Source organism: Sminthopsis crassicaudata, chromosome 4 (genome assembly GCF_048593235.1).
Source record: "Sminthopsis crassicaudata isolate SCR6 chromosome 4, ASM4859323v1, whole genome shotgun sequence".
In the NCBI taxonomy this organism is placed as follows: domain Eukaryota; kingdom Metazoa; phylum Chordata; class Mammalia; order Dasyuromorphia; family Dasyuridae; genus Sminthopsis; species Sminthopsis crassicaudata.
The window spans coordinates 411,646,603-411,674,041 of NC_133620.1; the positions used below are offsets into that span (position 1 = coordinate 411,646,603).

Here is a 27,439-nt window from a genome sequence, read left to right on the forward strand (position 1 = left end):
GAGGATGTATTCTGATGGAAGTGGATATCTTCAACATAGAGAAGAGCTAATCCAATTCCAATTGATCAATGATGAGCAGAATCAGCTACATCCAGAAAAGGAACACTGGGAAATGAGTATAAACTGTGAGCACTGTTTTGTTTTGTTTTGTTTTGTTTTGTTTTTCTTCCCAGATTATTTTTAGCTTCCAAATACAATTCTTCCTTTTCAACAACAACAACAACAACAAAATTCGGTTCTGCACATATATAGTGTACCTAGGATATACTATAAAATATTTAATATGTATGGGAATGCTTGCCATCTAGGGGAGAGGGTGGAGGAAAGGAGGGGAAAAATTTGGAACAGAAGGGAGTACAACGGATAATGTTGTAAAAAAAAAAATTACCTATGAATATGTACTGTCAAAGAAAATGTTATAATTATAAAAATTAATTTTAAATTTTTTTTAAAAAATTAATCTTTGAAATAAATAAATAAATTGTGTGTTAATTTTGATGATCCAGGAAAGAAAATTCAGGAGGAGTAGCTCTGACTGGTAAGAGAAGAACCAGAAGGAAGTAATATCATGAAAATCAAGTAGCCAACAGGAAAGGGTGGTCACTAAGGCCATAGGTTGCTGAGGTCAAGAATTAAATAAATGAAAAAATATTTTATTGTATATTATAGTTTATATTTGTTTGAGCATTTTGTTAATAAGATTAAACATATAAATATAAAAGGCAGCCTATCTCTGGCTTCAAAAGAGTTTGCACTCTAAAAGGAGAAGATCCATATGTAAGAGAATACTGGTTTAAGAAGTCACAGAAGTGGATAAGTGGAGTTGTGGTGCAGTCTGACTTTTCCTGCAATGATAATATTGATTCAGTTAACATTCTTGGGAAGAATGGGTGAGGAAGGAGTTGACATTTGATGTGTGACTGATTGGTGACTAGAGTAAGAATAGGATTGAGAAAATGTCAGATCTGGCAGTTCCCAGATCATTAAAGACTTTAGAGAAAGCAATTTCAGTTGAGTGTTTAAAAGCCAAATTGAAAAGTTTTTAAAGTGAGAGGGGTGGAAGTGGGTGCAATGAGTGTAAACAGCTATTTCTACTTTGGTTGAAAAAAGGAGGGGAGATATAAGATCAGTGTTAGTTCCTCTGTGTCATGTGATTTGAATTAATTAAGGATATAGTAGCTCTTTTAAGTGTCCTATCATTTGTATTGGGTGCCAGTTCCCCATTAGTCATTTTTATTCTTTTCTTCACAGTCCAGTGATCATTCTCCTTGGCATACGAAGTAAAATAATAATTGAACAATTCTGTCTTCTGTTGATAGTTATTGTTTGACTTAGCCTAAGTAATGATCCTGTCCATTTCTGGGTCTTCATTTTCCTCTAACAGAACTTAAAAACTCCCAAAACCTTTTTTGTTATCTTTTTCTTCCTTTACAAGTCTCAACTCATTGAATTGAATTTTTTTTTAAGATCGAGGAGAATGATGCTTTTTGGGTAAGCTACATGGAAGAAATGTGGGGAAAATGTTGAATATTAAAGAGATAAGGTTAGAGAACTGCCACAGACTGCTTGTATAAAGTTGAAAAAATAAATCATCTAACCTCTCTGGGACTCAGTTTCCTCACCTGTAAAATGAGGGATTTGGACTAGATGGCCTCTAAGATACCTTCAATTCTAAATTTGATTTTTAGGTACTATCATTATTTATACATAACAATTTTATGAATTCCTCATCTTATTTTTTTATTCACATGTTCTCTTCCCCCTTTCATTTCTTTCATTCATCAGTCCCCTTGCTGGCCTTGCTTAGTGTTATAGTTGGTCAAAATAATAGAATATTGGAGGAATTTTGGAGGAATAAATAAGGGGTGGAGGAAAAAACATAAGTACTCAAAAGATCTTTGTAAATTCAAATGATGAAAAAAAAATTGGAATGGAGAAAAAGGAAACTTGCTGGAATATTATTCCATGTTTTTCCCAATTTTTTTCTCACTTCTTTAATAGCAAGGCCAACATTCTCCTCTTTGACTTTTGGATGATAATCAGGATTTAATAATAAGATGAAGAAGACCCCTTCAGTTCATTGAGATCTTTGAACTTTGTTTTTGTTTTTCTTTTAGCTATAATGTAGGCTTTTCATTCCTTTTTTTGCAACTAGCCTTACTTTTACCATGTTCTGAGATTTAAGTTACTTCTTACTAAATCTTCTACTCTTCTGGTTTGTTTCCCCCCCCCCCTTTTTTTAAATGAAATTGTGAAAATTTACAAAAGCATCTGGGTGCTTCCTTACACTTTTTTGGGAGTTTGGGGGACACATTTGAACAAAGGTGTATAAAGATATTTTACTTCTTAGTGTTTTGGGATCATTTTACCTATTTTTATTATTTTGCATCAGTGCCAAAGAAAATTAGTGCTCATCCAGCTTGTTGTCTCTCTTGAATTCAGAAAACTTCAATGGCTATAAGAGCAAGAGCTAGATGTAGTTGCCTTGCTCTCTCCTTCTGTAATTCTAACCATGATGACTCTTAATAAATGTTTGTTTATTGATTGTTAGTTCAATAGTAAATCATCTATCTTTTATTAAACACCTATTATATACTAGGTACTCTGGATAAGAAGACAGAAGGGAAGCAGTCCTTGTTCTCAAAGCTTTTTTAAATTTTTATTTATTAAATTTTAAATTTATGGATAAAACAAGTATTTTCATAATAGTATGATAAATACACAATTGCACATGAAACTGCAAATCCATTATATACAACCTTGCTATTCCTTTTAAAGTTCCCATATAAATGTTTTTCTTTTTTTTTTCTTCTTTCCCCCCACTCTTACCTTAGAGATGGCTACCATTAGACACAAATATATCTATATATGTAAATTCATTCTACACATACTTGTATTCATCAGTTCCTTCTCTGAATGCAGATAGCTTTTCATATATCTTTTAATTTTAATTTGGCTATTTATAATAGTCAAAACAACTTATTCACTTGAAGTTATTTTTAGAACAGTATTGCTGTTACTGTATACAATGTAGTGCTCACTTTATTTTTCATTATTTAATGCAAGACTTTCCATGATTTTCTAAGATCACTAAGGTTATTTCTCATAGCACAGTAGTAGTCCATCACAATCAAATACCACAACTTGTTCAGCTGTTCCCCAATTGATGGGGATTTCCACGATTTCTATTTCTTTGCCATCACAAAGAGAACTGTTGTAAACATTTTGGAACATTGACTTCTTTTCCTTTTCCCCAAGTCATCTTTAGAAATAGATCTAGTAGTGGTATTGTTTGATCAAAGGGCAGTTAGTTGCTCAGTAACTTTTTGAGCATAATTCCATATTGCTCTCCAAAATGGCTGGATCAGTTAATAATTCCACCAACAAAGGATTATTATCCCCATTTTTCCATATCCCCTTCAACATTTATTGCCAATCTGATAGGAGCAAAATGATAATTTTTTAAAATTAATTTTATAATTATAAGAATTGGATTCCGAAGGTATAAGTAGCCTGGGTAGATAGACATTAGTGCTAACAGTTTACATTCAGTTCCCAGTGTTCCTTCTCTGGGTGTAGTTGTTTCTGTCCATCATAAAATGGTAATCTTAAAGTTGTTTTAATTTGTACTCTAATCAATAATGATCTAGAATATTTTTCATGTGATTATAAATTGTTTTGATTTCTTCATTAGAAACCTTCCTGTTAATGTCTTTTGGCTATTAATCAGTTTATCAGAGATCTTAACATTCTAAAAAGGGAAGAAAACACAAAGCTACAAACTATATATAGAATGCATGCAAAATCCGAAACAGTGTTATCTGGGTGGGGAGTATGACATTGTCACCTCTATGGGATCAGAAAAGGCTTCATTTATTAGGTGATACTCCAGTTGAGTCTTGAAGGAATTACATATTTCAAATAGTGGACAAAGGGAGGGAAATTTTTTCACTTATGGGGGACAACTAGTTCACACTCAAAAAAAGAAAATGGAATGAATTTTTTGTTTTGCTTTCAGTTTGGTGAAAAACATCAAGAAATTCTATTTGGCTAGACTATATGGTATGGAATAGTGTGGAATAAAGCTGGTAAAGGAAGTTTGAGGCCAAGTTGTAAAGAGCTTTAAGTGTAAAATAGCATTTTATTCTAGAACTAATAGTAGTCATTGGAATTTATTGATTAGGGAATGAAATTGTCAGATTTAGACTAGGAAAATTCACTTTGGCATTATGTGTGGAGAATGGATTGTAGTGGGGAAAAGTTTGAGGACAACTAATTAAGAGGTTATTGTAATAATAGTCCAAAGAGATGTGGTAAGGATCTGAAATAGGGTGAAGACTAGATGAATGGTTCAAACACTCTACCACCACCTAATTTTCATAGCTTACCTGCGTATTGGGCAGCCCACATTGAAACCTTTCCAGCTACATAAAGCTGTTTGATACCCTGAGATGACTCCACCTCCAGGCTGAACCTCTGTGGTTGATAACCTATTGATAACTGACTATATAATGTACTTGAATTCTTTTGTCAGTGACTAAAATACTTCTTTCCCCAGCCTTGTGATTCTGACTGCCAGTCTCTTCCCATTCTTTTATTCCTATCCCTCTCAATCCTACTCCAGCTAAAAGTACTTGTTTCACTGTGTCTGGAATGCCGCAGCTTCACAGGTAACAAACTAGCTTGCATCTTAAACCTTTATCTTTTATCTTCTTGAACTCATTGATACTTAGATGAGACTTTTGTGGCTACTTTCCAGACTGCCTGCATCTTCATTCATACCCTCTAATTCATTGGTCTTTGGAGTTGAAATACTTCTTATTCTGCATTACCATTCCAGTTCCTTTTCTCTTTCTACTATCAATCATTCACCTTTCTTTCAGGGTCATATAATCTGTTTTGTCACTCAATAAGGAATCTGATAACAGTTGTCTCTCTGCCTTTAAGACACTCTCCTTCCTGAGTTCAGTACCCAGTTCACAGTTTTTCTTTACTCTCCAGGCTTTGTATGTTGTTTTTTCCTCTCCCCCCCACTCCTGATTCCTCTCTACCCCCCTTCCCTCATTAGAGTGGAAGCTCCTTGAAAGCAGGAACCACCTTTTGGTGCTGTCTATATCTATTCACAGTGCTTAGCACACTTGTAGGTGCTCAATAAATCTTTGATAGATTGTAAGAGGACTGTCAGTTCTTTAATGCTTAGTGCCTCTTTGAGGTTACTATCCATTTAAACTGTATATATCCAGTTTATGTGTAGTCATTTGCATGTGGACTTTAATATCAGAATACAAGCTTTTTGAAGGAAGGGACCTCATTAGGGTTTTTTTTGCTTGTTTGTTTTGTTTTTTCTTTCTAGTCAAAGCATTTAGCACAGTGTCTGGCACTTAGATAGGAAGAAAATGAAGAGAGTAGAGTTTTTCATGAAAACCCAAAGAGGATAGATAGTATACAGTGTTGTAGAGAATAAATGACTATTAGATTAGGCAATTAAGAAATCATTAATAATTTTTGAGAGCAATTTCAGTTGAGTGATGAAAACCATATTCCAGAGGGTTTTTGTAGATGACATTTTAGGAGTTAGGCTGTTAAAGGGAAGGAACATATTAAGTGAAAACTCCTGGGCAATGGTAGAATCTTATTTTTTTGTTTTGTTTTTTAAGAATGGGCTAGCCTGGTGATGTTTGTAACCATCATTGTTAGAATCTGTAATCAGGGAAAGACTGCAGGTCAGAGTAAGAGGGTGGATGAATATGGGTAATCTCTTGGCATGTTAAGATAAGTTTGAATTTGAATCTTTCATCTGGGTAGTACATAGCATGATGATTGTAGTGATTTGATATCACAAATAGTTTTTGTATAGTCCTCCCATCATATGATAGTTGTGAGAAATAATTTTGTGGGAGTTAAGGGCCATATCTGATGAATATCTTGCCTCAAACATTATAATTTTCATTCTTTTGGGGGGAAAGCCAAAATATTTGGCATTTTCCAATTTTTTAAAAAAATAAGACAAAAATTAAAGATGAATAACCAGAATCTTTTCCCCTTCCAGTCTCCCTTCAATATGCCTTTAAGCATATGAGTCCTATTTTTCTGTTACAGTGTTGTTTATACATTTATTTATCAGTGCTGTTGCAGGATAACAGTAACACAAATACTTTTTTTTTTTTTTAAGAGATAGGGGTCCCTTGGAATATTTTGTATGTGATCCAAGAAGATCTCTCTAGAAAGAAGAAATCTAAAACTGTTTAGTTTTCCTGTGCTCACCTGTTCTTCAATTCATATTCCAGACAGCTCCTGTCATCTCTTAGACTGATTATGAGTCAGGGGAGGGGACTTAATAAACTGAAAAAATTTCTTGTCTTTTTAAACTGTTGACTTTCTGACATAATATTTGGGATCTTTTAGAGGAATATTTTTTGGCTCTTGCTCTTTTGACTTGTGATAGGTATAAAACTAAAGTAGACAGATAACTGATCACAGATGTAAGGAAGTAAATTGGGGATGATGTCAATGAAAAAGATAAGACAGTTCTTGGGATAGACATGTCTTGAAAATAACTCAACAGATTTTGTCACATTCTTGAAGTGGATATTGTAAATATTCTTGTCTATTAATGATTTTTTCTCAGTTAAAATAATCTAATTAAAATATTATAACAACATTTTTCTAGTTTGTACAATATTTTTCTGTGTCACATGGCACTAAAATTATTGCGATAGGAGGATAGGAAATGTACCTTTGATTTCATTGACATAGAACCCTTGGTGAGGAAACTCCCTCTTCTGCAACTTAAAGTTGCAGTTAGAGCATTAAGGCTAAGTGACTTGAACAGTCGCAATACAATATGAACCGAGATCTCACTGCCTTCAAGGCCAGTTTTCTATGCACCAAATCATACTATCCTTTGATGATAATATAAAAGTCAATAATGTTGTGTGTAATCTGTGCTGAGTTTTTTTAAATAACCTCTTAAATTTTAATTTATTTCTTCATATATTCATATTCTTTATGTATTTTATTTCTTCATGCTCACTTATCTTATTCTTTATGATTCAACATTCAGTATTAAATAAACTGTTTAGTGATACTTATCTTAAACATTGAAGAATTGATTTTCTTCATTTCTTTGAGAAAACACTTATGAATTTTCAGATATATTTATAGGCACCATTCGTAACTATTCCTTAATAATCGTTTGACATTTATTATTTTGTTATTCTTGGTTTTAATTTAGCTTTGATATATTCTTGCATGTATTATAAAAGTATAATTTGGTATTTGTTAAATGTTAATATATATTTTTATGAATTTTAATTTTGACATATCTTTCAGCCAATGGTAATGACAGCAAGAAATTCAAAGGAGAAGATAAAATGGATGGGGCCCCTTCCCGTGTACTTCACATTCGAAAATTACCTGGTGAAGTGACAGAAACAGAAGTCATTGCATTGGGTTTACCTTTTGGTAAGGTAACCAACATCCTAATGCTGAAAGGAAAAAATCAGGTATGCTTCTTTTAGGGCTACTTTTCAAGCCCCATACTTTTTTTTTTTTTTTTTTAAATCAAGTTTGGAAAGATAAGAAATTGAGACTGGGGATTTGGCATACCCTAAAAGAGCAGTTATCTAATTATAACTTAGGTGATCACTGTCTAAGAGGACAGTGAATGCAAAGGGTTTGTTTTAGAGAATGGACATTTTTGTATTAAGATATTAGTACTTGAAGGTACTACAGGGATAGATAGATTGGTAATAAGTCACTTAATACTTGAAATTTGATTATAAAGGATATCACAGGAATTTAAGAAGTTAAAAGACAATAGCTTATTTATTTGCCAAAGTAATCCTGTTTTCTTAAATTCCTAGAGAAGTTTTTTGCCCCCTAAGTTTGGCATTTAGAGATACATCTAAAGCATGGTATGAGAGCTAAAGATACCGATTCTTGGTTTAATAAAAAAAACATTGCCCCTAAAGCAGGGTCTACCAAAATCTGATATTAGGAAAATAATATATTTTTTAAACTCTTGGATGTCAATTATTTTCCCAGAATTCAATGATCATTTCTGCTAATACTGAATCTCAGATAACATTTTAAAGTATTTCTGTATTATATTATAACTACCAAGTAACCATTAAATTAATGGTTTTATATATTTTAGAATGCAGAAAGACATTTCAATTTGACTTTTTTAAAATTCACAATTTTGGTAATGAATAGTTTAAATTTTGAATATAATGGCTAATTTTTTTGGAAATATTTGTTTTTTGTTTTTACTGAGGTGTTGGGGTTAATTGATTTGCCCAGGATCACACAGTTAAGAAGAGTTAAGTGTCTGAATCCAAATTTGAACTCTCAGAACCTCATGACTTCCGGGCTAGTGGACTATTCACGTGCCACCTAGCTGCCCCATTATTGGCTAATTTGGGGGGAAATTGTTTGAAAATGCTTTATGTAAATAGTTATATTCTATTATTCTATAAAATGTTAAACTAATGTAGTTTATTTTTCATAACATGGATTTCTTTCACAACAGTTTTTAGGTGTCTAGTTATGAAATTGTGGAGTCATCTAAATAGGAACTAAAATGTACTTTATGGAAGACTGCTTTATCAGTTAACATGTACTGTGTTTATATTGAAACGACTGAAAATAATTCATACTTTAAAAAAAAAAAAAACTTTTCACCATAGGCATTTTTGGAACTAGCTACAGAAGAAGCAGCTATTACTATGGTTAATTACTATTCTGCTGTGACACCTCATCTTCGAAACCAACCCATATATATCCAGTACTCCAATCATAAAGAATTAAAGACAGATAATACATTAAATCAGGTATGTGTGTGTGTGTGTGTGTGTGTGTGTGTGTGTGTGTGTGTGTGTGTTTATGCATATATATGAATTTAAATGCGTATATATCATGATACTAAATATTTGATAAAAATAATATTCAGAAAAAGGTCCCATTTTGAAAGGTATTTTGTACCTAAAGGTATATTGTTCCCTAATATTAGAGTCCTGATACAAAAACAAAACAAAACACAAAAAAAAACAACTTAGAAAAGGGAGTTCAAGAGGGAATAGTTATTGTGGCGAGAGAAATTTGTGCATTTACACTTATTTGATTTGTAAATACTTGTAAATAAATAATACAAACGTATTAAATGAGGGGAACTTAAGTTTCAAATTGTTTATCAACTTAAAAGGCCATTAAATTCTTTTTTTCCCCTTCTTTTTTCCTTTAATAAAATAAAAAGACTAAACGATTTTCTTTAAAAATGTCACAGAAATTAAGCTTTTATTCTCAGTGGCTTCATAATTTGATGTGTGGTGCATTAAGTGTTTGGGTGCTGTGTATATTTTTGGAGGATCTAATGTTCTGGAATTTTGTTCTTGTTGTTACAGCCTTATCAAGCCATCAGTATTTTATTTTTGCTTGGGCTTCATAAGATAACCAGTGTAAAAATTTATATTATAGTGTTGTTGTAAGGGTATTCTATTATATTTCTTGCGGGACAGATCAATTATTTAATATTTAGGAAATGCTTTGAAACTTTTTTCTTTTTCATGTTCTAAGGTACTTTAAAAGAATTTAGATTTGATGTTTTGAAATTTGCAGAATCAGCATGTTGTTTCTACCTGGATGTTTTAATTTTAAATAATCAGTAACTAATTAAATGGGACTTGATTAATTATTAATACAAACCTTTCATGTGAACACTGCAGCCAGGACTTTAAATGAAAAATATATTATCAAGTGTACTTCTGACTTTATTTCACCTTCATTTCTCATTGTAAAGTCCCTGTTAAAGATTCATTAATTATTTCCCTAATAAAAACATTTAAGAATTGAAAATTTATTAGATTTGGTCTTGAATATGAATAGAAACTGTTATTACATTAAGATTGATTTAGCATGATTTAAAAAATAATAAAAGATAAAATAGAAATAGTTTTAAAGTTCACATATTGAAGTGCAGTAACAATATCTGGGCTTGGTTTTTTTCTTCCAAAAATAAAAAAGAAACATTGGCCTACTTCTGTAAATGGTAATAATAAGAGCATCTACCTCCCAGGACTGTGAGAGAACCAATTGAGATGCTATTTGTAAAATGCTAAGTAGTGTGTTTGGCAGATAGTAGGCACTGTATGAATCATGAAGTGCTGATTTCACCCAGTATTCATTTATGGAGCATATCCTTAAGTGTAGATTGTTTCTCTTGCTTGGCAGTGCTACTTTACTTTTATTGACTTCCAGTCTCCTTCACAAGCCTATCTGTCCTCATCTCCACTCCTCCATGTACTTAAAATGTTTGTCTTTTACTGAATTAAGAAATTTGAAGCCAGATTTGATGACTGTCAGCTCCCTCCTCTGCTTCTCAAAACTTAACAGTATTATAGAAAAAATTTATTCATCCTTTTGCTTATTAAAGTACTCTCTTAGTTGGTCTCCTTATTTCTATTCTCTTCTCGTCACAATCCATACCCCATAAAACCACCAGTTATATTCTAAAAGCAAAAGTGACTGAAATTCCTCTGTTTAATAAAATTGCTTCTGGGATCAAATATAAACTCCTTTGGTCTACAAAGTATGTCATGATCTGGCTCCAGACATAACGTATTTTATTCTTTTTCACTTAACTCTGTGTCCCAGCCAGGCTGGTTTACCTACTGTTCATACATGGTACTCCTCACCCATCTCCATCACTTTGCACAGACTGTTTCCCATGCCTGATGTATATATAACCTTTCCTTATCTCTCCTTCTTAAAATCCTCAGTTCTCTTTAAATTAGGTCAGCCTCCTCTAACAACATAAATTTTTCTTGATTTCATTAGCTCTCAATGCCCTCCCTCCCAAAAAATTGACCTTTCATTTACTTTGTATTTATGTATATGTTCCCTTCCCATTAGAATGTAAGTTTTTTGAGGCAGGAACTAACTCTTTATTCTTTTTGTCGCCTGCAACTAATACAGTATTTAACACATAGGAGGTGTTTGCTTGCTTGCTTGATAAAATTGCTTTCTCTTCTGTTGTCTCTGCCTTTGATCTAAACCCATTCTTGTTTCTAGTAGTGATATTTTCTGTCTTCTTCCCATGCTTCTAAAAATATTATTTATTATTTCCTCTTAAAAGAAGCTTTTGCTTGATCTTTCTAACTCTTCCAGGTACTATCTCACACCTCTCCGTCCCTTTATTGGCAAAAATCTTAATTTAGAAAGTTGTCTCTATCTCATACTTCTGCATCTTCCTTCCTACTCCTTTCTTATCTTAATCTTTAGAAATTTGAATTTCTTCTCTATCATACTCATCCACTGCTTTTTTAAAAGTCTTTTTTTTTTTTTTTTTTTTTTTTTTTAAATCTGTGAAGCATTTGTCACTATTGTATACTCCACTTATGGATAATTCTTTTCTTCTTCTTTTGACTAAATACTATAATCTCCTGGTCCCCTTCCTATATCTTTAAACTTCTTCTTCATTAGTTTATTGTCTTCTTGATCCCTTAAAGTGATAATTACTTTAAATTTGCTCCTTGCCTATGTTTTCAGTTTCTATTTCAGATTAACAATAGATTTTTAATATTTAAATATTTTTTCTTGGTTTCTGGGAGGTTCTCTCCATGTCCTTCCCCCCCCCCCATCTCCCAAAAAAAAGGATCTCATTGACCAGAATGGGATCATTAACATATGTGTACATATCCATATATACTGTATACGCCCATAAATATACATTCACACAAAGATCAGTAGAGATACTTCTGTATGCAGGTGTGTATATGCATATATACAGATGGGTTTACATACATATCATATGTGTACACTAAGATACAGTAAAATTTGTTAGTGTAGCATATAAAAATCCCATCTTTCCACTTTATTCATTCTTACCTTCTTAATCCCCCTAAAATCTATTCATATGCAGTCCCTTCATAGTCTCATCTTATAGCATCACATCAACCTCTACAGTAATCAGTACACATGTAATGTAATGAAGAATTAAAATTATAGCCAGAGGGCAAATTACTTAACCTTTCAGGATTCATTTCTTAATCTCTAAAATAGTGAGTTTGGGTTCAAATGTAGGTGACTTCTAGCTTTATATTCTTTGATCATATAATCCATATTTCTATCTCTTCCCATTTCCCCATGGTTCTGTAGTTACTTCTCTAAGTATTTATAGCCCATCTCCTGGATGCTACACCAGAATCTCAAATGAAGATAAATTACACTGTATCTATTCATGAATTCAACTTTGGTCTGAAAATGTATTGGATAGTGTGGGTATATAGTATTAGAATGCTGTTAAATTGTTCATGGATATTAAGTTAGGTTTTCAAATAAATATATATAGGAAAATAAAGGAAACGTACTGTCAAATTCAAATGAAATAGAATGCTTTTCTTAAAAAATCTTTTTTGTTTTAATTTTCAGCGTGCTCAGGCAGTTCTTCAGGCTGTGACAGCTGTACAGACAGCAAATACCCCTCTTAGTGGCACTACAGTTAGTGAGAGTGCAGTAACTCCAGCCCAGAGTCCAGTACTTAGAATAATTATTGACAATATGTATTATCCTGTAACTCTTGATGTTCTTCATCAGGTAAGCTATTTTTATTTGCATAAACAAATAATTTAGAATGTTTATAATAGATGTAATTCTAACATGTTGTTTTGATATGACAGATATTTTCCAAGTTTGGTGCTGTATTGAAGATAATCACATTTACTAAAAATAATCAGTTCCAAGCTTTGCTGCAATATGGTGATCCAGTAAATGCACAACAAGCAAAATTAGTAAGTCCAGGTCTTCTAAAAAAGTTTAATATCAGTTTTTATTTTATTTTCTATCCTGAATTCCCTTTCTTCCCCTCCTCCCAACCCACACATTGAGAAGGCAAAAAAATCAAAACTATTACAAATAAGGATATCATATAAAATAAATTCCATTAGCCATATCTAAAGAAAAAAAAAATAGTACGCTCCTATTAATACTCTTGAGTATTTCAACTTTTATCTCAAGATTGATAGTATGTTTCATCATAAGTTCTTTAGAATTGTGATTGGTCATTGTGTTAATTAGAGTTCCTAAGCCTTTTAAAGCTAATTTTCTTTATGGTATTGTTACTATTGTATAACTTGATCTCTTGATCCTTCACATTTCACTCCATATCAGTTCATAGGAGTCTTCTAGGTTTTTCTGAAACAATCCACTTTATCATTTCTTACAGCTCATTAGGGAGAAGAGAAGGGAACAAGCATTTATATAGTATCTGCTATGTATGTATATATCACTATATTGGTCCAGGCACTCTGATACCAAGAACTTTTTACAAATAGGTCATTTGATCTTCAAAACAATCCGTGGAGGTAGGTGGTGTTTTTACCCCATTTTACAGGTGAGAAACCTGAGGGCTAGAGAGGTTAAGTGACTTGCCCAGGTCACACCACTACTGAGTGTGTGACGCTGGAGTTGAACTTGCATCTTCCTGACTCCAGAATATGTGCTTGATCCGCTATGTCCCAGGTGCCTCACTCTGCACCATTAGCTGCCCATTTTGGTTGACATCCTTTTAGTTGCTGATTCTTTCTACCATAAAATCTGCATTTGTACATGAGTCTTTTTCCTTTTTCTTTGATCCATTTGAGAGACCTAGTAGCAATCAAATCTTACTTTATGTATGTATGAACAATATAGGATATCCCACCATGGCATAATACTACTAGTTGAAAATAAATTAGCCAGTTAAATTTAATTAAAACGAATTCAGTTTTTAAAATTAGACTTTATTAAATGATTGCTTCTGAACAAAAACTGAAGTATATTCATTATGTGAATAAAAGTTGCTTCTATCAAGTGTTTTTAGTAAACCAAAGAATCTGAATAAATGAAGTAGATGTACATTATTTTATGATTTCTACAGATTTTTGTCAAATTTAGAAATGGGTATCTCTAAAGGGTGATACTACAAACTACATGTATAAGTAGAGCAAATAAGGCTTCTTATATATACCATCACATCCTATCTCCTTAGTTAATAAGTTTAGGAAATATTCTTCTTAGGGGAAGTGAGTATAAAGCTCCTAAGTTATAGGGTCAAGCTCCAGTTCCTTCCCTAGAAACATGGAACCTCAGAATTAGAGGAAACCCAGATCCATCTAGTCCAAAGCATATAAAGACAATTTCTTTGAAGTAAATCACAAGTAGCAACTGAAGAAGTTTTGTGGGGAGTAGGTGCACCTAATATGCACGTTGTATTTTTAAATAGTTATGATGGAAGTGGGATGGAGAGGGAATCTTTCTTATTTCTTTTTTTTTTTTTTTTCTGGGGGTGGGGGGCTGAGGCAATTGGGGTTAAGTGACTTGCCCAGGATCACACAGCTAGGAAGTATTAAGTGTCTGAATGCAGATTTGAACTCAGGTCCTCCTGACTTTAGGGCTAGTATTATATCCACTGCACCACCTAGCTGCCCCAATCTTTTCTTATTCCAAGACTTAATTTTCATCTTTGTAATTTCCTTTCATGACTCTAAGATTATTTCTCTGAAACAAACATAAATTTAATTCCTCTTTCAGGTGATTCCCCTTTTTACATATCTGAAGGCAGCTATCATGTTCTCCTTGAATCAACCTTTCTCCAATTAAAAAGTCCCCAATTTTGAAACTGATCCTCATATAGTATCTGCAGTCATATGTCCTCATTTTGTATATATAATATTTGAATTTTTTAAAATTCAAATGCAAGATTTTGTATTCTCTGTTAAATTTCATCTTAATTTGATTCATTTTTGTATTCTGTGTCAATATTAGCTATTCTTCCTAACTGCATGTCATCTAAAAAATTGATGGACATGACACAAGCAATTCAAGGCCAAACATAAATGTTTTTTGACTCCATTGGAGACCTTCCAGGTTGATATTGAACCATTCAGTAATGGCTAATCTACAATAAGATATTCGAGTATTTTCCTTTTTCAGCTATCATTTCACCCACCTCTTTTCTATAAAAATACATTCAAAGACTTTTATCAGATGCTTTGATTGAATTTAGTTGAACTATCATTAGTTCATTTTGAACTATTATTTTAGCCACCCAGTCAAGAAAAAGAAATAGTCTGATGTGACCTGCTTATGATAAAGCTGTGCTTCAATAAATGTCCATCAATAATAGATTCTAGAATTTTTAATAGTCCTGGCCCCTTAACTGTGCAGTCTATTTGTTTTCTTTATTTGAATATTAGGATTATATTTGGACTTTTCTCATTTTGAGATTGATACATTCCTTATTCTTCATTATCTTCCATAGATAACAAAACTGGTTCAGTAGTCAAATCTAGCAGTTTCCTCAGTACCTTGAAATGTAGCTATCATTTCTAGTTTCAATTTTCTATTAACCATATTTGTTACATATTTTTATTTTTCTGAACTTTATCATTTTTATCATTGTTCTTAAAAAATCATTCCATGTTTTTATATTCAATCTCCATTCCCTCCCTGCTTTTGCCATCATTTCTTTTTGCAAGGTGATAGAATGAAAAAAAAAAATGGTGAATTTGGAGTCAAAGGATAGATCTAAGTTCAAATTTAATATCTGCTACTTAGTGTTATGATCTTTGGAAATTACACTTACTCCCTTAGAATTCAGTTTTCTCACCTGTAATATTAGTGAAATTGAGTAGATGGCTCCTAAAGTCCCTTGCAGGGGAATTTTTTTTTTTTTTTTTTAAATGATTTCAGCGTCCTTTCCAGATCTTGCAAACATTATCTGTATAATTCAGTAGGAGAGAATGGGTTTCAGTATTATATTTGTTAAATTTAGGGAATGTGTGTATGTCAGAAATACAATAATGTGATTCTGAAAAGTCAAATTATTTATTTTTTTAAAATTCTCTAGTTTTTAAAAATGGATGATACACAGATGATTTTTCTGTCTAATGAATTCAGTTTTTTTTCTTTTTTTTATTACAGCTTTTTATTTATAAAGTATATGCATGGGTAATTTTTCATCATTCACCCTTGCAAAAACTTCTGTTCCAACTTTTCCCTTCCTTCTCCCCATCCCCTCTCCTAGATGACTGGTAGTTCCGTACATGTTAAATGTGTTACAATATATTTATACAGTTGTCCTGCTACACAAGAAAAATTGGATTTAGAAAGAAGGTAAAAATAACCTTGGAAGAAAAACAAAATGCAAGCAAATACCAGAAAGAGTGTAAATGCAATGTTGTGGTCCATACTCATTTCCCAGTGTTCTTTCACTGGGTGTAGCTGGTTCTGTTCATTTCTGATTAATTGGAACTAATTTGGATCCTCTCATTGTTGAAGATAGCCACTTCCATCAGAATTGATCCTCGTATAGTATTGTTGAAGTGTATAATGATCTTCTGGTTCTGCTCATTTCACTTAACAACAGTTCATGTAAGTCTCTCCAGGCCTCTTTGTATTCATCCTGCTGGTCATTTATTCAGAACAGTAATATTCTATAACATTCATATATCACAATTTACTCAGCCATTCTCCAATTGATGGGCATCCACTCAGTTTCCAGTTTTTTGCCACTACAAAAAGGGCTGCCACAAACATTTTTGCATATGCAGGTCCCTTTCTCTTCTTTAATAAAACTTTGGGATAGAAGCCCAATAGTAACACTGCTGGATCAAAGGGTATGCACAGTTTGACAGCTTTTTAAATATAGTTCCAAATTGCTCTTCAGAGTTGTTGTATCTGTTCACAACTCTACCAACAATGCATCAGTGTCCCAGTTTTACCACATCCCCTCCAATATTTGTCATTATCTTTTCCTGTCATCTTAGCCAATCTGACAGATATGTAGTGGTATCTCAGAGTTATCTTAATTTTCAATTTTCTGATCAATAATGATTTGGAACACCTTTTCATATGAGTAGTAATAGTTTCAATTTCATCATCTGAAAATTGTTTGTTCATATCCTTTGATCATTTATCAATTGGAAAATGGCTTGGTTTCTTATAAATCTGAGTCAGTTCTCTATATATTTTGGAAATGAGACCTTTATCAAAATCTTTAACTGTAAAGATGTTTTCCCAGTTTATTTCTTACCTTCTAATCTCATCTGCATTAGTTTTGTTTGTATAAAAGCTTTTTAACTTGATATAATCCAAATTTTCTATTTTGTGATCATGAAAAGTATTATTTTTTAAGTTATTTCTTAAAGTATCATTTTGCCATTTTTGATTTTTTCTTTCTGTTGCATAGCTGTTTTTTTTACTTAGTGAAATTAACTGACTTATCCTTTATCATAATATTTTTAAGGACAAAACATTTTGCTTTGCATTTAAAAATTTAACTTGCAAGCATAATCATTAATGTGTATTGTTGCTCATCTTCAGGGCCAAGTGACTTATTTTTTTTTTTTTTTTAATAGTAAGAGCACTGTATTTGGTGTCAGAAAACCAAACTTTCAGACTCCAAGATTAACACATGATATCTATCTGGCTTTTAGCAAATCAGGTTCTCTGAGCCTGGTATTTCCTCAATAACAAGATTAGATAAGATGATTTTTAGGATAGCTTCCATTCCAGTCCTATATCACATGATTTCTAGATTCTTTTGAAAATACAAACCTATATATACACACTATACTCTGTTTTCCTTTTTCATTGAATCCTTACCTATATTTTTAAAGGGCAATTCAAAATACTCCTTTGCCACACCTTTTCTAAATCCTATGAACTAGTTAACCATCCTCTTCCTACCTCATATAACTCTCTCTTGACTTTGATGCACATGTTATGTAATATTACAATATGTATGAGTTTATTATTTCCCCTTTAGTTTTTAAATTTAAATTTTAAATTAAATTCTGTTTATATTCACTAGGCACTTGAATAAGTGTTTTGATTTTTTTTTGTTCTTTTGAGTCAATTTCTATATTATAATTTTTTTTTAATCTATGACACATTACTTTATCTTGTATCATTGTTAGAGTGAAAGAAGAACATTGGAAACTTAATTTTGTCTTATTTTTTGTTATAGTTCCTAAGGGGAAAGTAAATTGAATTACCATTCTTATGTGAAATCTTGAGTAGTTTTCAGTTAAACAAGTTTATTCACTTCACTAGTCTATTTATGTTAGCAGAATCTACCTACATCTTTGTTTTTGATAATAATAGCTAACTTTTATATTGCACTTTTAAGGTTTGCAAAGTGCTTTACATGTATTATCTCATTTGATCCTCTGAACAACTCTTTCAGGTAGGTGCTTTCATTATCCCTCTTTGACAGATGAGGAAACTGAAGCATTCAGTCAACAGTACTTCTCAAGCTTGTATTATGTGCCAGGCACTGGGGATACCAAGAACGTTGAAAGACCAGCATTTCTCTCAAGGATTTTACAGTCTCATGAGGGAGAGAACATGGAAATAATTGTGTACATGCAAGATATATACAGGATAAGTCAAGAGAGTCAACAGAGGGAAGACTCTAGCATTAATGTGGATTGAGTAAAAACTTCACAGAAAGAAAAAGTATCTTGCCTAGTGTCACATTATGCTAGTTAATCTGAGACAAGAATCAAACTCATAAGTCTGTTACTCTGTCTACTACACCATCTGGTTTCCCTCTGTCAATCCTGTTACATACTGTCTGCTGGTTAAATAACCTGAACTGATAAAATTTGGATTTTAAGGATGCTAGTTCTAGTCCATAGTTATATAAAATTAAGTATGGTAGCTGTCATGATAGAAAATAATGTATCTCTGTGTATATTTGGAATATTAGAAGTTTTCAATTTGTTAGTTTCCTGATCCTCAAGTAAGAATGAGTTTTGTAAAAATATTACTGAATTTGAAGTAAAAAGATTTCAGTCAACAGGTATTTATCAAACACTTCTAATGGGCTTAGGTTTTATGTCAAGTAGTGATGATATAGAGAGACAAAAAAACAGTTCCTGCCCTTATTTTAATGGGAGAGATGATAATGTGAATAACTACGTATCTCTTTCACATATTTTTACACACATACACATGCATTGAATGTATATAGAGTTACCCAAAAGTCAGGTAAGGCCTCTTAAAATATATGTTCATTGAGTGGAATCAAGAGGGGACAAAGTATTCTAGACATGTGCTAATAGTGTCTTAATCATGGAATTACATACTGTGTATGAAGGGGATTAAAGTTAAGACAGCTGGAAAATGTAAGAAGGTACCAGTTTGTACAGAGTTTTAAATATCAAACAGGCCTTTAAATTTGATCATAAAGGTTTGTTCAGTTGATACACATTTATTAGGTACATGCTCTGTGCGGGGGATATAAACAAAGCAAAAGAAAATGCTGTTCATCTTTGAAACTCTCTGGTGACTTGTTTAATCTTTTTTGAGCCTTAATTTCCTTATTTGCAAAAATGAGGAAACATTTCTTCCTATTCTTAAATCCTGTGGTCCCATATGAAAAAGGCTTTGTTGGTAGGACAAGTACAAATATGTGTACACGCACAAATATGTTGAGGAATTTTAATTCTTAATTCAGGACCATTTGGCAAACTTCAAAGAAGTGCAGTATAATGTTGTTTGTAAGATGATGAATTTTTTTTTGCCTGTATTCAGCTTTCAAAGAACTTAGGTTATAATGAGATTGCCATTTCTTATATCACTCTTCTAGATATCTTGCCAAAATTGTTCCCCAAAGTAAACTTTTCATCCTTTGTATTTGTTTATTGGAATCCTTTACAAATCCCTCTTCTCGGAGTAAATCGTTTTCAAGTGACTTATGGCCAAATAACTTTTTTGATAACTCGAGCATTTTAGGTAGCTTGCAGCATACCCTAGATGCTATGGTATGCACTTACATTATACTTTTGAACAAAACTAGATTTTTATTTTTAAAAATCATTTTACATCAGTTAATCAGAACTTTTGACTTTTTTTTTTTAAGTCACATGTAAAAGAGATCACTAGAAAACAAGTTGATGCCAGGATCCTATTTATTAGGCAGGATGGGCAATGCCACTGGGAGGGAAATAACATTTTTCATTATATGTGAGCCTGGGAATCAGTATTTAAATATATATGCTTTTATTGTCTACAATAGAAAAGTTGCTTAATAGATTGAGAATTATTGTTCAGAGTAATAATTGACCATTTTTATTTTTATGGTAATTAAATAAATATAAAAAAAAGTTGTATTCTCATTTCTTTAACAAAGTGAATTCTAATATATTATAAAATTTTTTAAGACTATAAGTTGAATTTCTGTAACATTTTAAAATATGACTAAAATTTCATATTTTGGGAGAAGTGACAACCAAATCCATGGAATAAATCAGCCATTTATAGTAAGTTCTATACGTTTGAAGCACATGTTCCCCTCCCCATTTTAGCTTATTGCTGAAAAGAGTATATATGTCATTGGGATAATACAAAATATTTTTTATGTTTTTGTAAACTTTTTAGAAACACATTCTGGTGCCTCAGCATGTGATGTTAAAGCTTTTTGCATATGATTTTAGTTATACTTTGTTTATCCTCTCACTGTATTGTTTAGACTCTTAAATTGTCCAATGGGACAATTTTTTTTTTAATTATGTTCTATGAAAGTAGAAAGGTCTCAGATTATTGTGACTTTCTCCATGCCCCTACCCCATTACCCATGACAAAACTTCTTCCCTTGACTTCCACCAAATGTTTTCTATCATGTTTCTCTTTTATGTTTCCTGAATTTGTTCACTCTGCTTCCTAGAGTTTTTCACATGAATATACCTTTTATATTCAGTTCAGCCTTAAGTTGTCCCCTCATCCCTATATTTAAACTGATCTTTTCAAGAGTTTTATCCTACCAGGTCTTAGTGATTTCTATTTCTAGTTCAGAATTTTATTTTAACTATTGTAAGATGTTTAGTTTTTCTTGCTTGTTGTCTAAACTTGTAGCATTTTTATGTAGACATTTAACTCCAGAAAAACTGCATTCTATCTTGTAAATTCCAGGATGTGTTTATTCTTTTGCCTTCTGGCTACAGTATAGTTGCTTTGAGAGAGAGAGAGAGAGAGAGAGAGAGAGAGAGAGAGAGAGAGAGAGAGAGAGAGAGAGAGAGTGTGTGTGTGTGTGTGTGTGTGTGTGTGTACGTGTGTACACGTATATATGTTTCCTTCTTATCCTCCCAATTTTTTCCAGTTGGATTTGAATGATACCTGACAAATACATTTTTATAAGCCTTTCTTAGGTATATTCCATGTCTGATTAGAATTTTCTTATCCATTATTCTAAGCTGGCCTTCAGGAATTCATATCTCCTTCTCTTAACTGTGAGTTCACTTCCCAAATAAGGTTTTTTCTTCTGTAGTCTTTGCCTTTGGTGTGCAACAGGAAAACTTAGCTCCTGCACCTATTAGTACCTCTATTTCATAATTGTTGGCAATACTTTATAAGTTCTTTCTGGCTTCATCATTTATATTCATCTAAATCAGTAGAGGTTGGTAGTTGTCATTTTTGATAAATTTTGAGAGGTTCATATATCTTAGATACATATGTAGTAAGACAACATACCTTTTGTTTGTTATTATTAAGATGACAGTGACTTCTGAGCTCCATGATATCAAAACTAGTATTTAAAATTTAGTATAATTATAAAAATAGTAAAAAACAGTTTTAAACAAAAAAATATACTAAGACATTATTTGCTTATTATTAAAATACTACTATGCTTCCTGTGTAAAGCCTGATTTTCTTCATATGCTTTCAATAAAAGTATCACAACAGATTGAATTGAGAAGCAGGATTTGAGAATTCAACTGTTTTAGGATAGTCATTAAATATTTACAGACATAAAAACAATTCCATTCTTTCTGCTAAATTTTTCCACTCTGGAAAGTTATTGTTTAAAAGAATGTTGTTTATTGTTAACATATAATAGATTTGTTATTATTTTAAGTGAGTTAATATTTTAAAATATTAATAGTTTTGATTTCTAATTCAGTAAACATTGATATTTATAACCTACATAAAAGCTCTTTGGAGTCTTCAATACTTTTTGGGGATATAAACAAACTCTTACAACAGTTTTATTCATATTTTTTGGTCTAAGATATAAAGTAGTAGATTTGGAATCAGAAAGTTCTGTACCCTATTCCCACTTTAGCCCAAGTCATTTAACCTTCCTGGGCCTTTATCTCTTTATTGATTCAATGAGAAGATTTGATGATTCCTCAGGTCCATTCTTGCACCAGATTTTTAATCTTAAGATCCTTTGAAAGACCAGATGTTAATACTTTGATTTCTCTCTCCCTTCCCCACCTCCCCTTAATTCTTGCTGGATGATCTCTCACTTGTCTTCAGTGGCTCTATCTACTGTGTCATTCTTTTGGAGATAACCAACTTCTGCTTTTGGAACATTCAGCTCCCTTTTCAGGAGTAGGCTTCATACGTCTTAAGCTGTAGTAGCATGTCTTTCTTGGCTTCCTTTTTCTACTTTGTAAATTTCCATCTTACAGCATAATGAAGGATCATGTCTCTCTTCTTCCATCTCAGATTCTTCTTTCCCCTTTCCCCCCTCACCACTTCCATTTAAGCTATGTTTCTTTCTGTTTTAGGAACACTTTTCCCTTTATCCCTGGACATAATCAGCCTTCAAATATAGATTATAATAGCTAGGTAGATAATTGATTCCAAATGGTGTCAGAAATACAAATATTTCATGTTACATTTAGACCACAACAAAATTTCCCCTACTTTCTACTCTGAGATTTTCTACTACTTCTCCCCTTTAAAAAATATTAAGAGATTGCAGGTATGCAAGAGAGGGGCCTGCCTTACACTTAACTAGCTCTGTGACCCCACTAGCACTCTTAAGATTACATGTTTTAGAAAAGGTACTGGCTAGCATTGATAGAGGAAGTTTTTAGTTTGACTTATAAAGCAGTAAATGTTTATTAAGCACCACATTATCTGAAGGATATAAAGAAAGGCAGAAGGCAATTCTTGCTCTCAAGAATCTCATGATCTAATAGTAAAGACAGCATGAAAAGAACTATATACAAACAAGCTTTATGCAGGATATGTTGATTATATTAGTCCTGTGTGGTCTTGATCTTAAAAATAGGATATGGATTTATTCTGAACTGCCTAGATTAGTGGTCCTCAAACTTTTTAAAGAGGGGGTCAGTTCACTGTCCCTCAGACTGCTGGAGGGCCAGATTATAGTAAAAACAAAACTTCACACTCTGTCTCCGCCCCTCAGCCCATTTGCCATAACCCAGCAGGCCACATAAATGTCCTCAGTGGCAGCATCTGGCCCTCAGGCTGTAGTTTGAGAACCCTTGGCTTAGATCATGTAGATACTCAAATAGTTTAGGGATAATCTATAAGAAGTCAAAGATCAACCTAGTGTAGCCTGGTAAAAATTAATAAAACTAAAGAACCATTTCCCTGTAATTTTATCCATGTAGAATCTCATATATATATTAAGATAAATAAAATCAACATATTTTTTTTTAAATTTCTAACACAATTGCTTACTTTGGATGAGTCCTATGTAGGCTTATTTGAACATTGACACTTTTAAGTTTCTATTTAAAATGTTTTTATGATGCTGAAAACCATAATCTCACCTCAACATCTTGTTTAGGATGTAGACATGAAATAAATATTTTTTATAAATATTTTATTTTTAAATTCTTTAATAGTGGTCATACTTAATTGTTGGGAGCAGTGGTTCTAGAGTAGGTCTCTACAGTCTAAATCATAAATGTATCTTAATTTTTAGTAACTATTAAATAATTTTCTTGATTATTCTCCTGTCTCTGTTCAGGTCTGTCCATAAACTTTGATATGTGATCTGTAATATCTTGCTGGGTATAATGCATTTTTTTTAATGGTTACTTATGAGAATCTTTGTTGCATTTGTACTAGATTATGTTTTGCTAAACTAACATTTTGTTCACTTTTTCAGGCTTTGGATGGTCAGAATATTTATAATGCATGCTGTACTCTAAGGATTGATTTTTCCAAACTGGTAAATTTGAATGTAAAATACAACAATGATAAAAGTAGAGACTATACTCGACCTGATCTTCCTTCTGGTGATGGGCAACCAGCTTTGGACCCAGCTATTGCTGCAGCATTTGCTAAGGAGACATCTCTTCTAGGTATGGTTATTGCTCCCTGAAATATTTTTTTCCACTTTGTTTAATAGAAGATATTGTTTAAACTATATTATATTATTCCAAAGAGTCAGTCCTTTAAATTGTTGGTAAGTTGTTTTTGATAGTTTTTGTTTTTCTCAGGTGAGAAAGCACGTGAATGTTATTTGGCCAGAACTCTAAAGGTCCTTCGCAGGTTTCATTAAAAAATACCACAAAAATACAAAGCAAAGCAAAAATCTACAAATATGCTTATGAAGAAAGATACATGTGGAAGTCTCATTAGGTTTAATTACACTTCATACTCTCATATACCATTACTGCCTTTTAACATCTGGTGTCCTTGTGCATGTTCTTAAGTGCTAATCTAATTTTCTTACTTAGTACAACACAGAACCAGTCAGATAAAACAAACAAGTTTTATGGGGAGATATGGCATGTGTATTTATATATAGCATTTTATAGCCTCTATTAGTTTTCACAATGGGAAGGCAATCCTATAGACAATGCTTATGGTTTCTTTCTGTTCTCTTTTGTGATTTTAGGTTTTGTTAGGGGCAATGAAATGATTCATAGTAACTGCGGTAATGAATTTCTTATAGTAGATCTGTGTAGAGAATTTTTTTTTTTGTTATTATAGATCTATTTTGCCATTTGTTTGAATTTTAAATTTCAACTTATTTTTAGATTAAACCCTATTTTTATTATGTTGTATTTAACTGTTGATACACTTAATATATATGAGTGTATTTTTTTTTTTGTCAAGATACTGTCAGTCATAAAATATTGGTTTAAAAAGTAATTTTAGAGACCACCTTGATCAGGGATTTTTTAAAAAAAACTATTTATTTGTTTGTTTTATTAATTTTATAATTATAAAAATTTTTTGACAGTATATATGCATGAATAATTTTTTTTTATATATAACATTATCCCTTGTATTCATTTTTCCAAATTTTCCCCTCCCTCCCTGGACATCCATTCAACTTCCAGTTTCTAGCTACAACAAAAAGGGCTGCCACAAACATTTTGGCACATAGAGGTCCCTTTCCCTTCTTTAGTATTTCCTTGGGATATAAGCCCAGTAGTAGTATGGCTGGGTCAAAGGGTATGCACATTTTGATAACTTTTTGGGCATAATTCCAGATTGCTCTCCAGAATGGTTGGATTCTTTCACAACTCCACCAACAATGCATCAGTGTCCCAGTTTTCCCACATCCCCTCCAACATTCATCATTATTTGTTCCTGTCATCTTAGCCAATCTGAGAGGTGTGTAGTGGTATCAGTGCATTTCTCTGATCAATAGTGATTTGGAACACTCTTTCATATGAGTGGATATAGTTTCAATTTCATCATCTGAGAATTGTCTGTTCATATCCTTTGACCATTTATCAATTGGAGAATGGTTTGGCTTCTTATAAATTAGGGTCAGTTCTCTATATATTTTGGAAATGAGACCTTTGTCAGAACCTTTAACTGTAAAAATATTTTCCCAATTTGTTACTTCCCTTCTAATCTTGTTTGCATTAGTATTGTTTGTACAGAAACTTTTTAGTTTGTTGATCAGGGATTTTTAACCTGGAATCTGTGAATTTATTTTTAAGATGTTTTGATAACTACACTTCCGTGTAATTGATTTACTTTTAAGAGAATTATTTTGAAAAGAGACCCATAATCTTCACCAGATTGCCACAGAGATTCATGATACAAGAAATTCTTAAGAATCCTTGATCTAATTCCTGAATCTAAAGACTCCTCTTTCCCTCACTCTACCTAAAATACTGGCTCAATAAAGCTAAATAATTTGATTAAAAATTATTTAATTGGCTTGTGGCAATATAGAATTGATTGCACTTAACTAATATGTACATACTTATATTATTTATCTCCTTCATCATCCTTGAAGCAGAATTTTAGAATTTAGAACCATTTTACATTTAGTCCAAAAGTAAAATGGGCTGCTTAGAGAAAGAGTGGGTTCCCCATTTCAGTGATGACTTAGTGATTATTTTGGTGGCATTTTGTAGAGGGTTTTAATAATAATAATACCTAACAACTATATAGCACTTACCTAGTTTATATATTGATTGACTTATATGTTCTGTTTTATCCCCTCCAGCTTGTAGATGATGTAATTCTGCTTGTGGCTATGTTGCCCAAGTGCCACTCAATTAAAGTATGTGTATTACTACATTTATAGAGAGACAGGTAAATAGAAAGTAATGACCTTGGGCCTTGAAAGCCAGTGTTAGCAGAATATAGTGTCTGAGAGTCTTCTAAACAAATGCAAAAGCTTCCAGTAAGATCCAAGACATAGTCTATGTGTATCATCAGGCCATCTTAACCAAGGCACTTTGATGATTTTTTGGTACAAATTCTTATAAGGCCATCTAAATCGGTACATATGTGTGTGTGTTTACACACACACACACGGATTTTTTTTTAATTGTTGTTGTTCATTAGCATAGAGAAACCATGCTTCATTGATGTAGCAAATAAATTTTTATTTTTTGATATTAGAAATAAACTGGTACTTCCTAATAAGTCCATTGTATGCATTATCTATTTTTCATCATGATCACGTCATAGTGTTGAGAGGCTTTTGAGCTTAAATTTATTTATCTCATAGTGGTTCAGCAAGATGCTCTTTCTGGCTTAACTGGTCCTATTTTAAGCCAAAATTTTTTTATTCCTTAAAATAACCATAGCATTGAATTGAGAATTGACAAAAAGAAATGTGGTTTCTAAGATTTTTCTGTTAGTTCAACCTGAATTTTCAAAATTATTTTCTGAGAGTTAGAGGTATTCATGGCTGAGAGCTGCCAAAATAAATGTAGATTTTTTTTCAGTGGTTGTGGATGACCGCCAGCATATGTGGGTAGTTAATTTTTTTCTATATCTTTTTATGGATTATATGTTTCATATTCTGCCAGTTTTTAAAAATATGTGTAGTTCAGTTCCACACAACAACCTGAACTTTTTGTCAAAATATATTCCAATATTTAAGATTTGTTTATAGTATTCCTATACAACATTGGCTTTTTTTTTTTTTTGCACCATGATAATTTTTTAATGTTATTACACTTGAATTTAACAAGTATTTATTGAGAATTTATTACTTTCATGTATTGTTCTGTTACTATGCATAGTAGCTACTGAAAATGTTAATTAGTGCTGCTGACATAATATCATATATCAAATTCCTGGTATCATCATATGATGGGTAATTATACATTAGAATTATATTTAATGCCCCAGGGAAATTTTCACTGGATTACATGTAGTTCCAACAAAGTTTCTTTTCGAAAATCAGTGAATTAGTGAGTAATTGTTC

General features: G+C 32.2%; 1 protein-coding gene across 4 annotated transcripts in view; it reads left to right on the top strand.

The window, feature by feature from the left end:
- Nucleotides 1–27,439, top strand: part of PTBP2 (polypyrimidine tract binding protein 2) — a 114,642-nt gene that overhangs the window by 62,562 nt on the left and 24,641 nt on the right. For all 4 annotated transcript variants that reach the window (XM_074262753.1, XM_074262754.1, XM_074262755.1 and 1 more), the window contains exons 4-8: nucleotides 7,333–7,505; nucleotides 8,691–8,834; nucleotides 12,430–12,594; nucleotides 12,678–12,788; nucleotides 23,915–24,110. In XM_074262753.1, coding sequence (XP_074118854.1) covers nucleotides 7,333–7,505; nucleotides 8,691–8,834; nucleotides 12,430–12,594; nucleotides 12,678–12,788; nucleotides 23,915–24,110 — 789 coding nt within the window. The remainder of the gene's footprint in view (nucleotides 1–7,332; nucleotides 7,506–8,690; nucleotides 8,835–12,429; nucleotides 12,595–12,677; nucleotides 12,789–23,914; nucleotides 24,111–27,439) is intronic.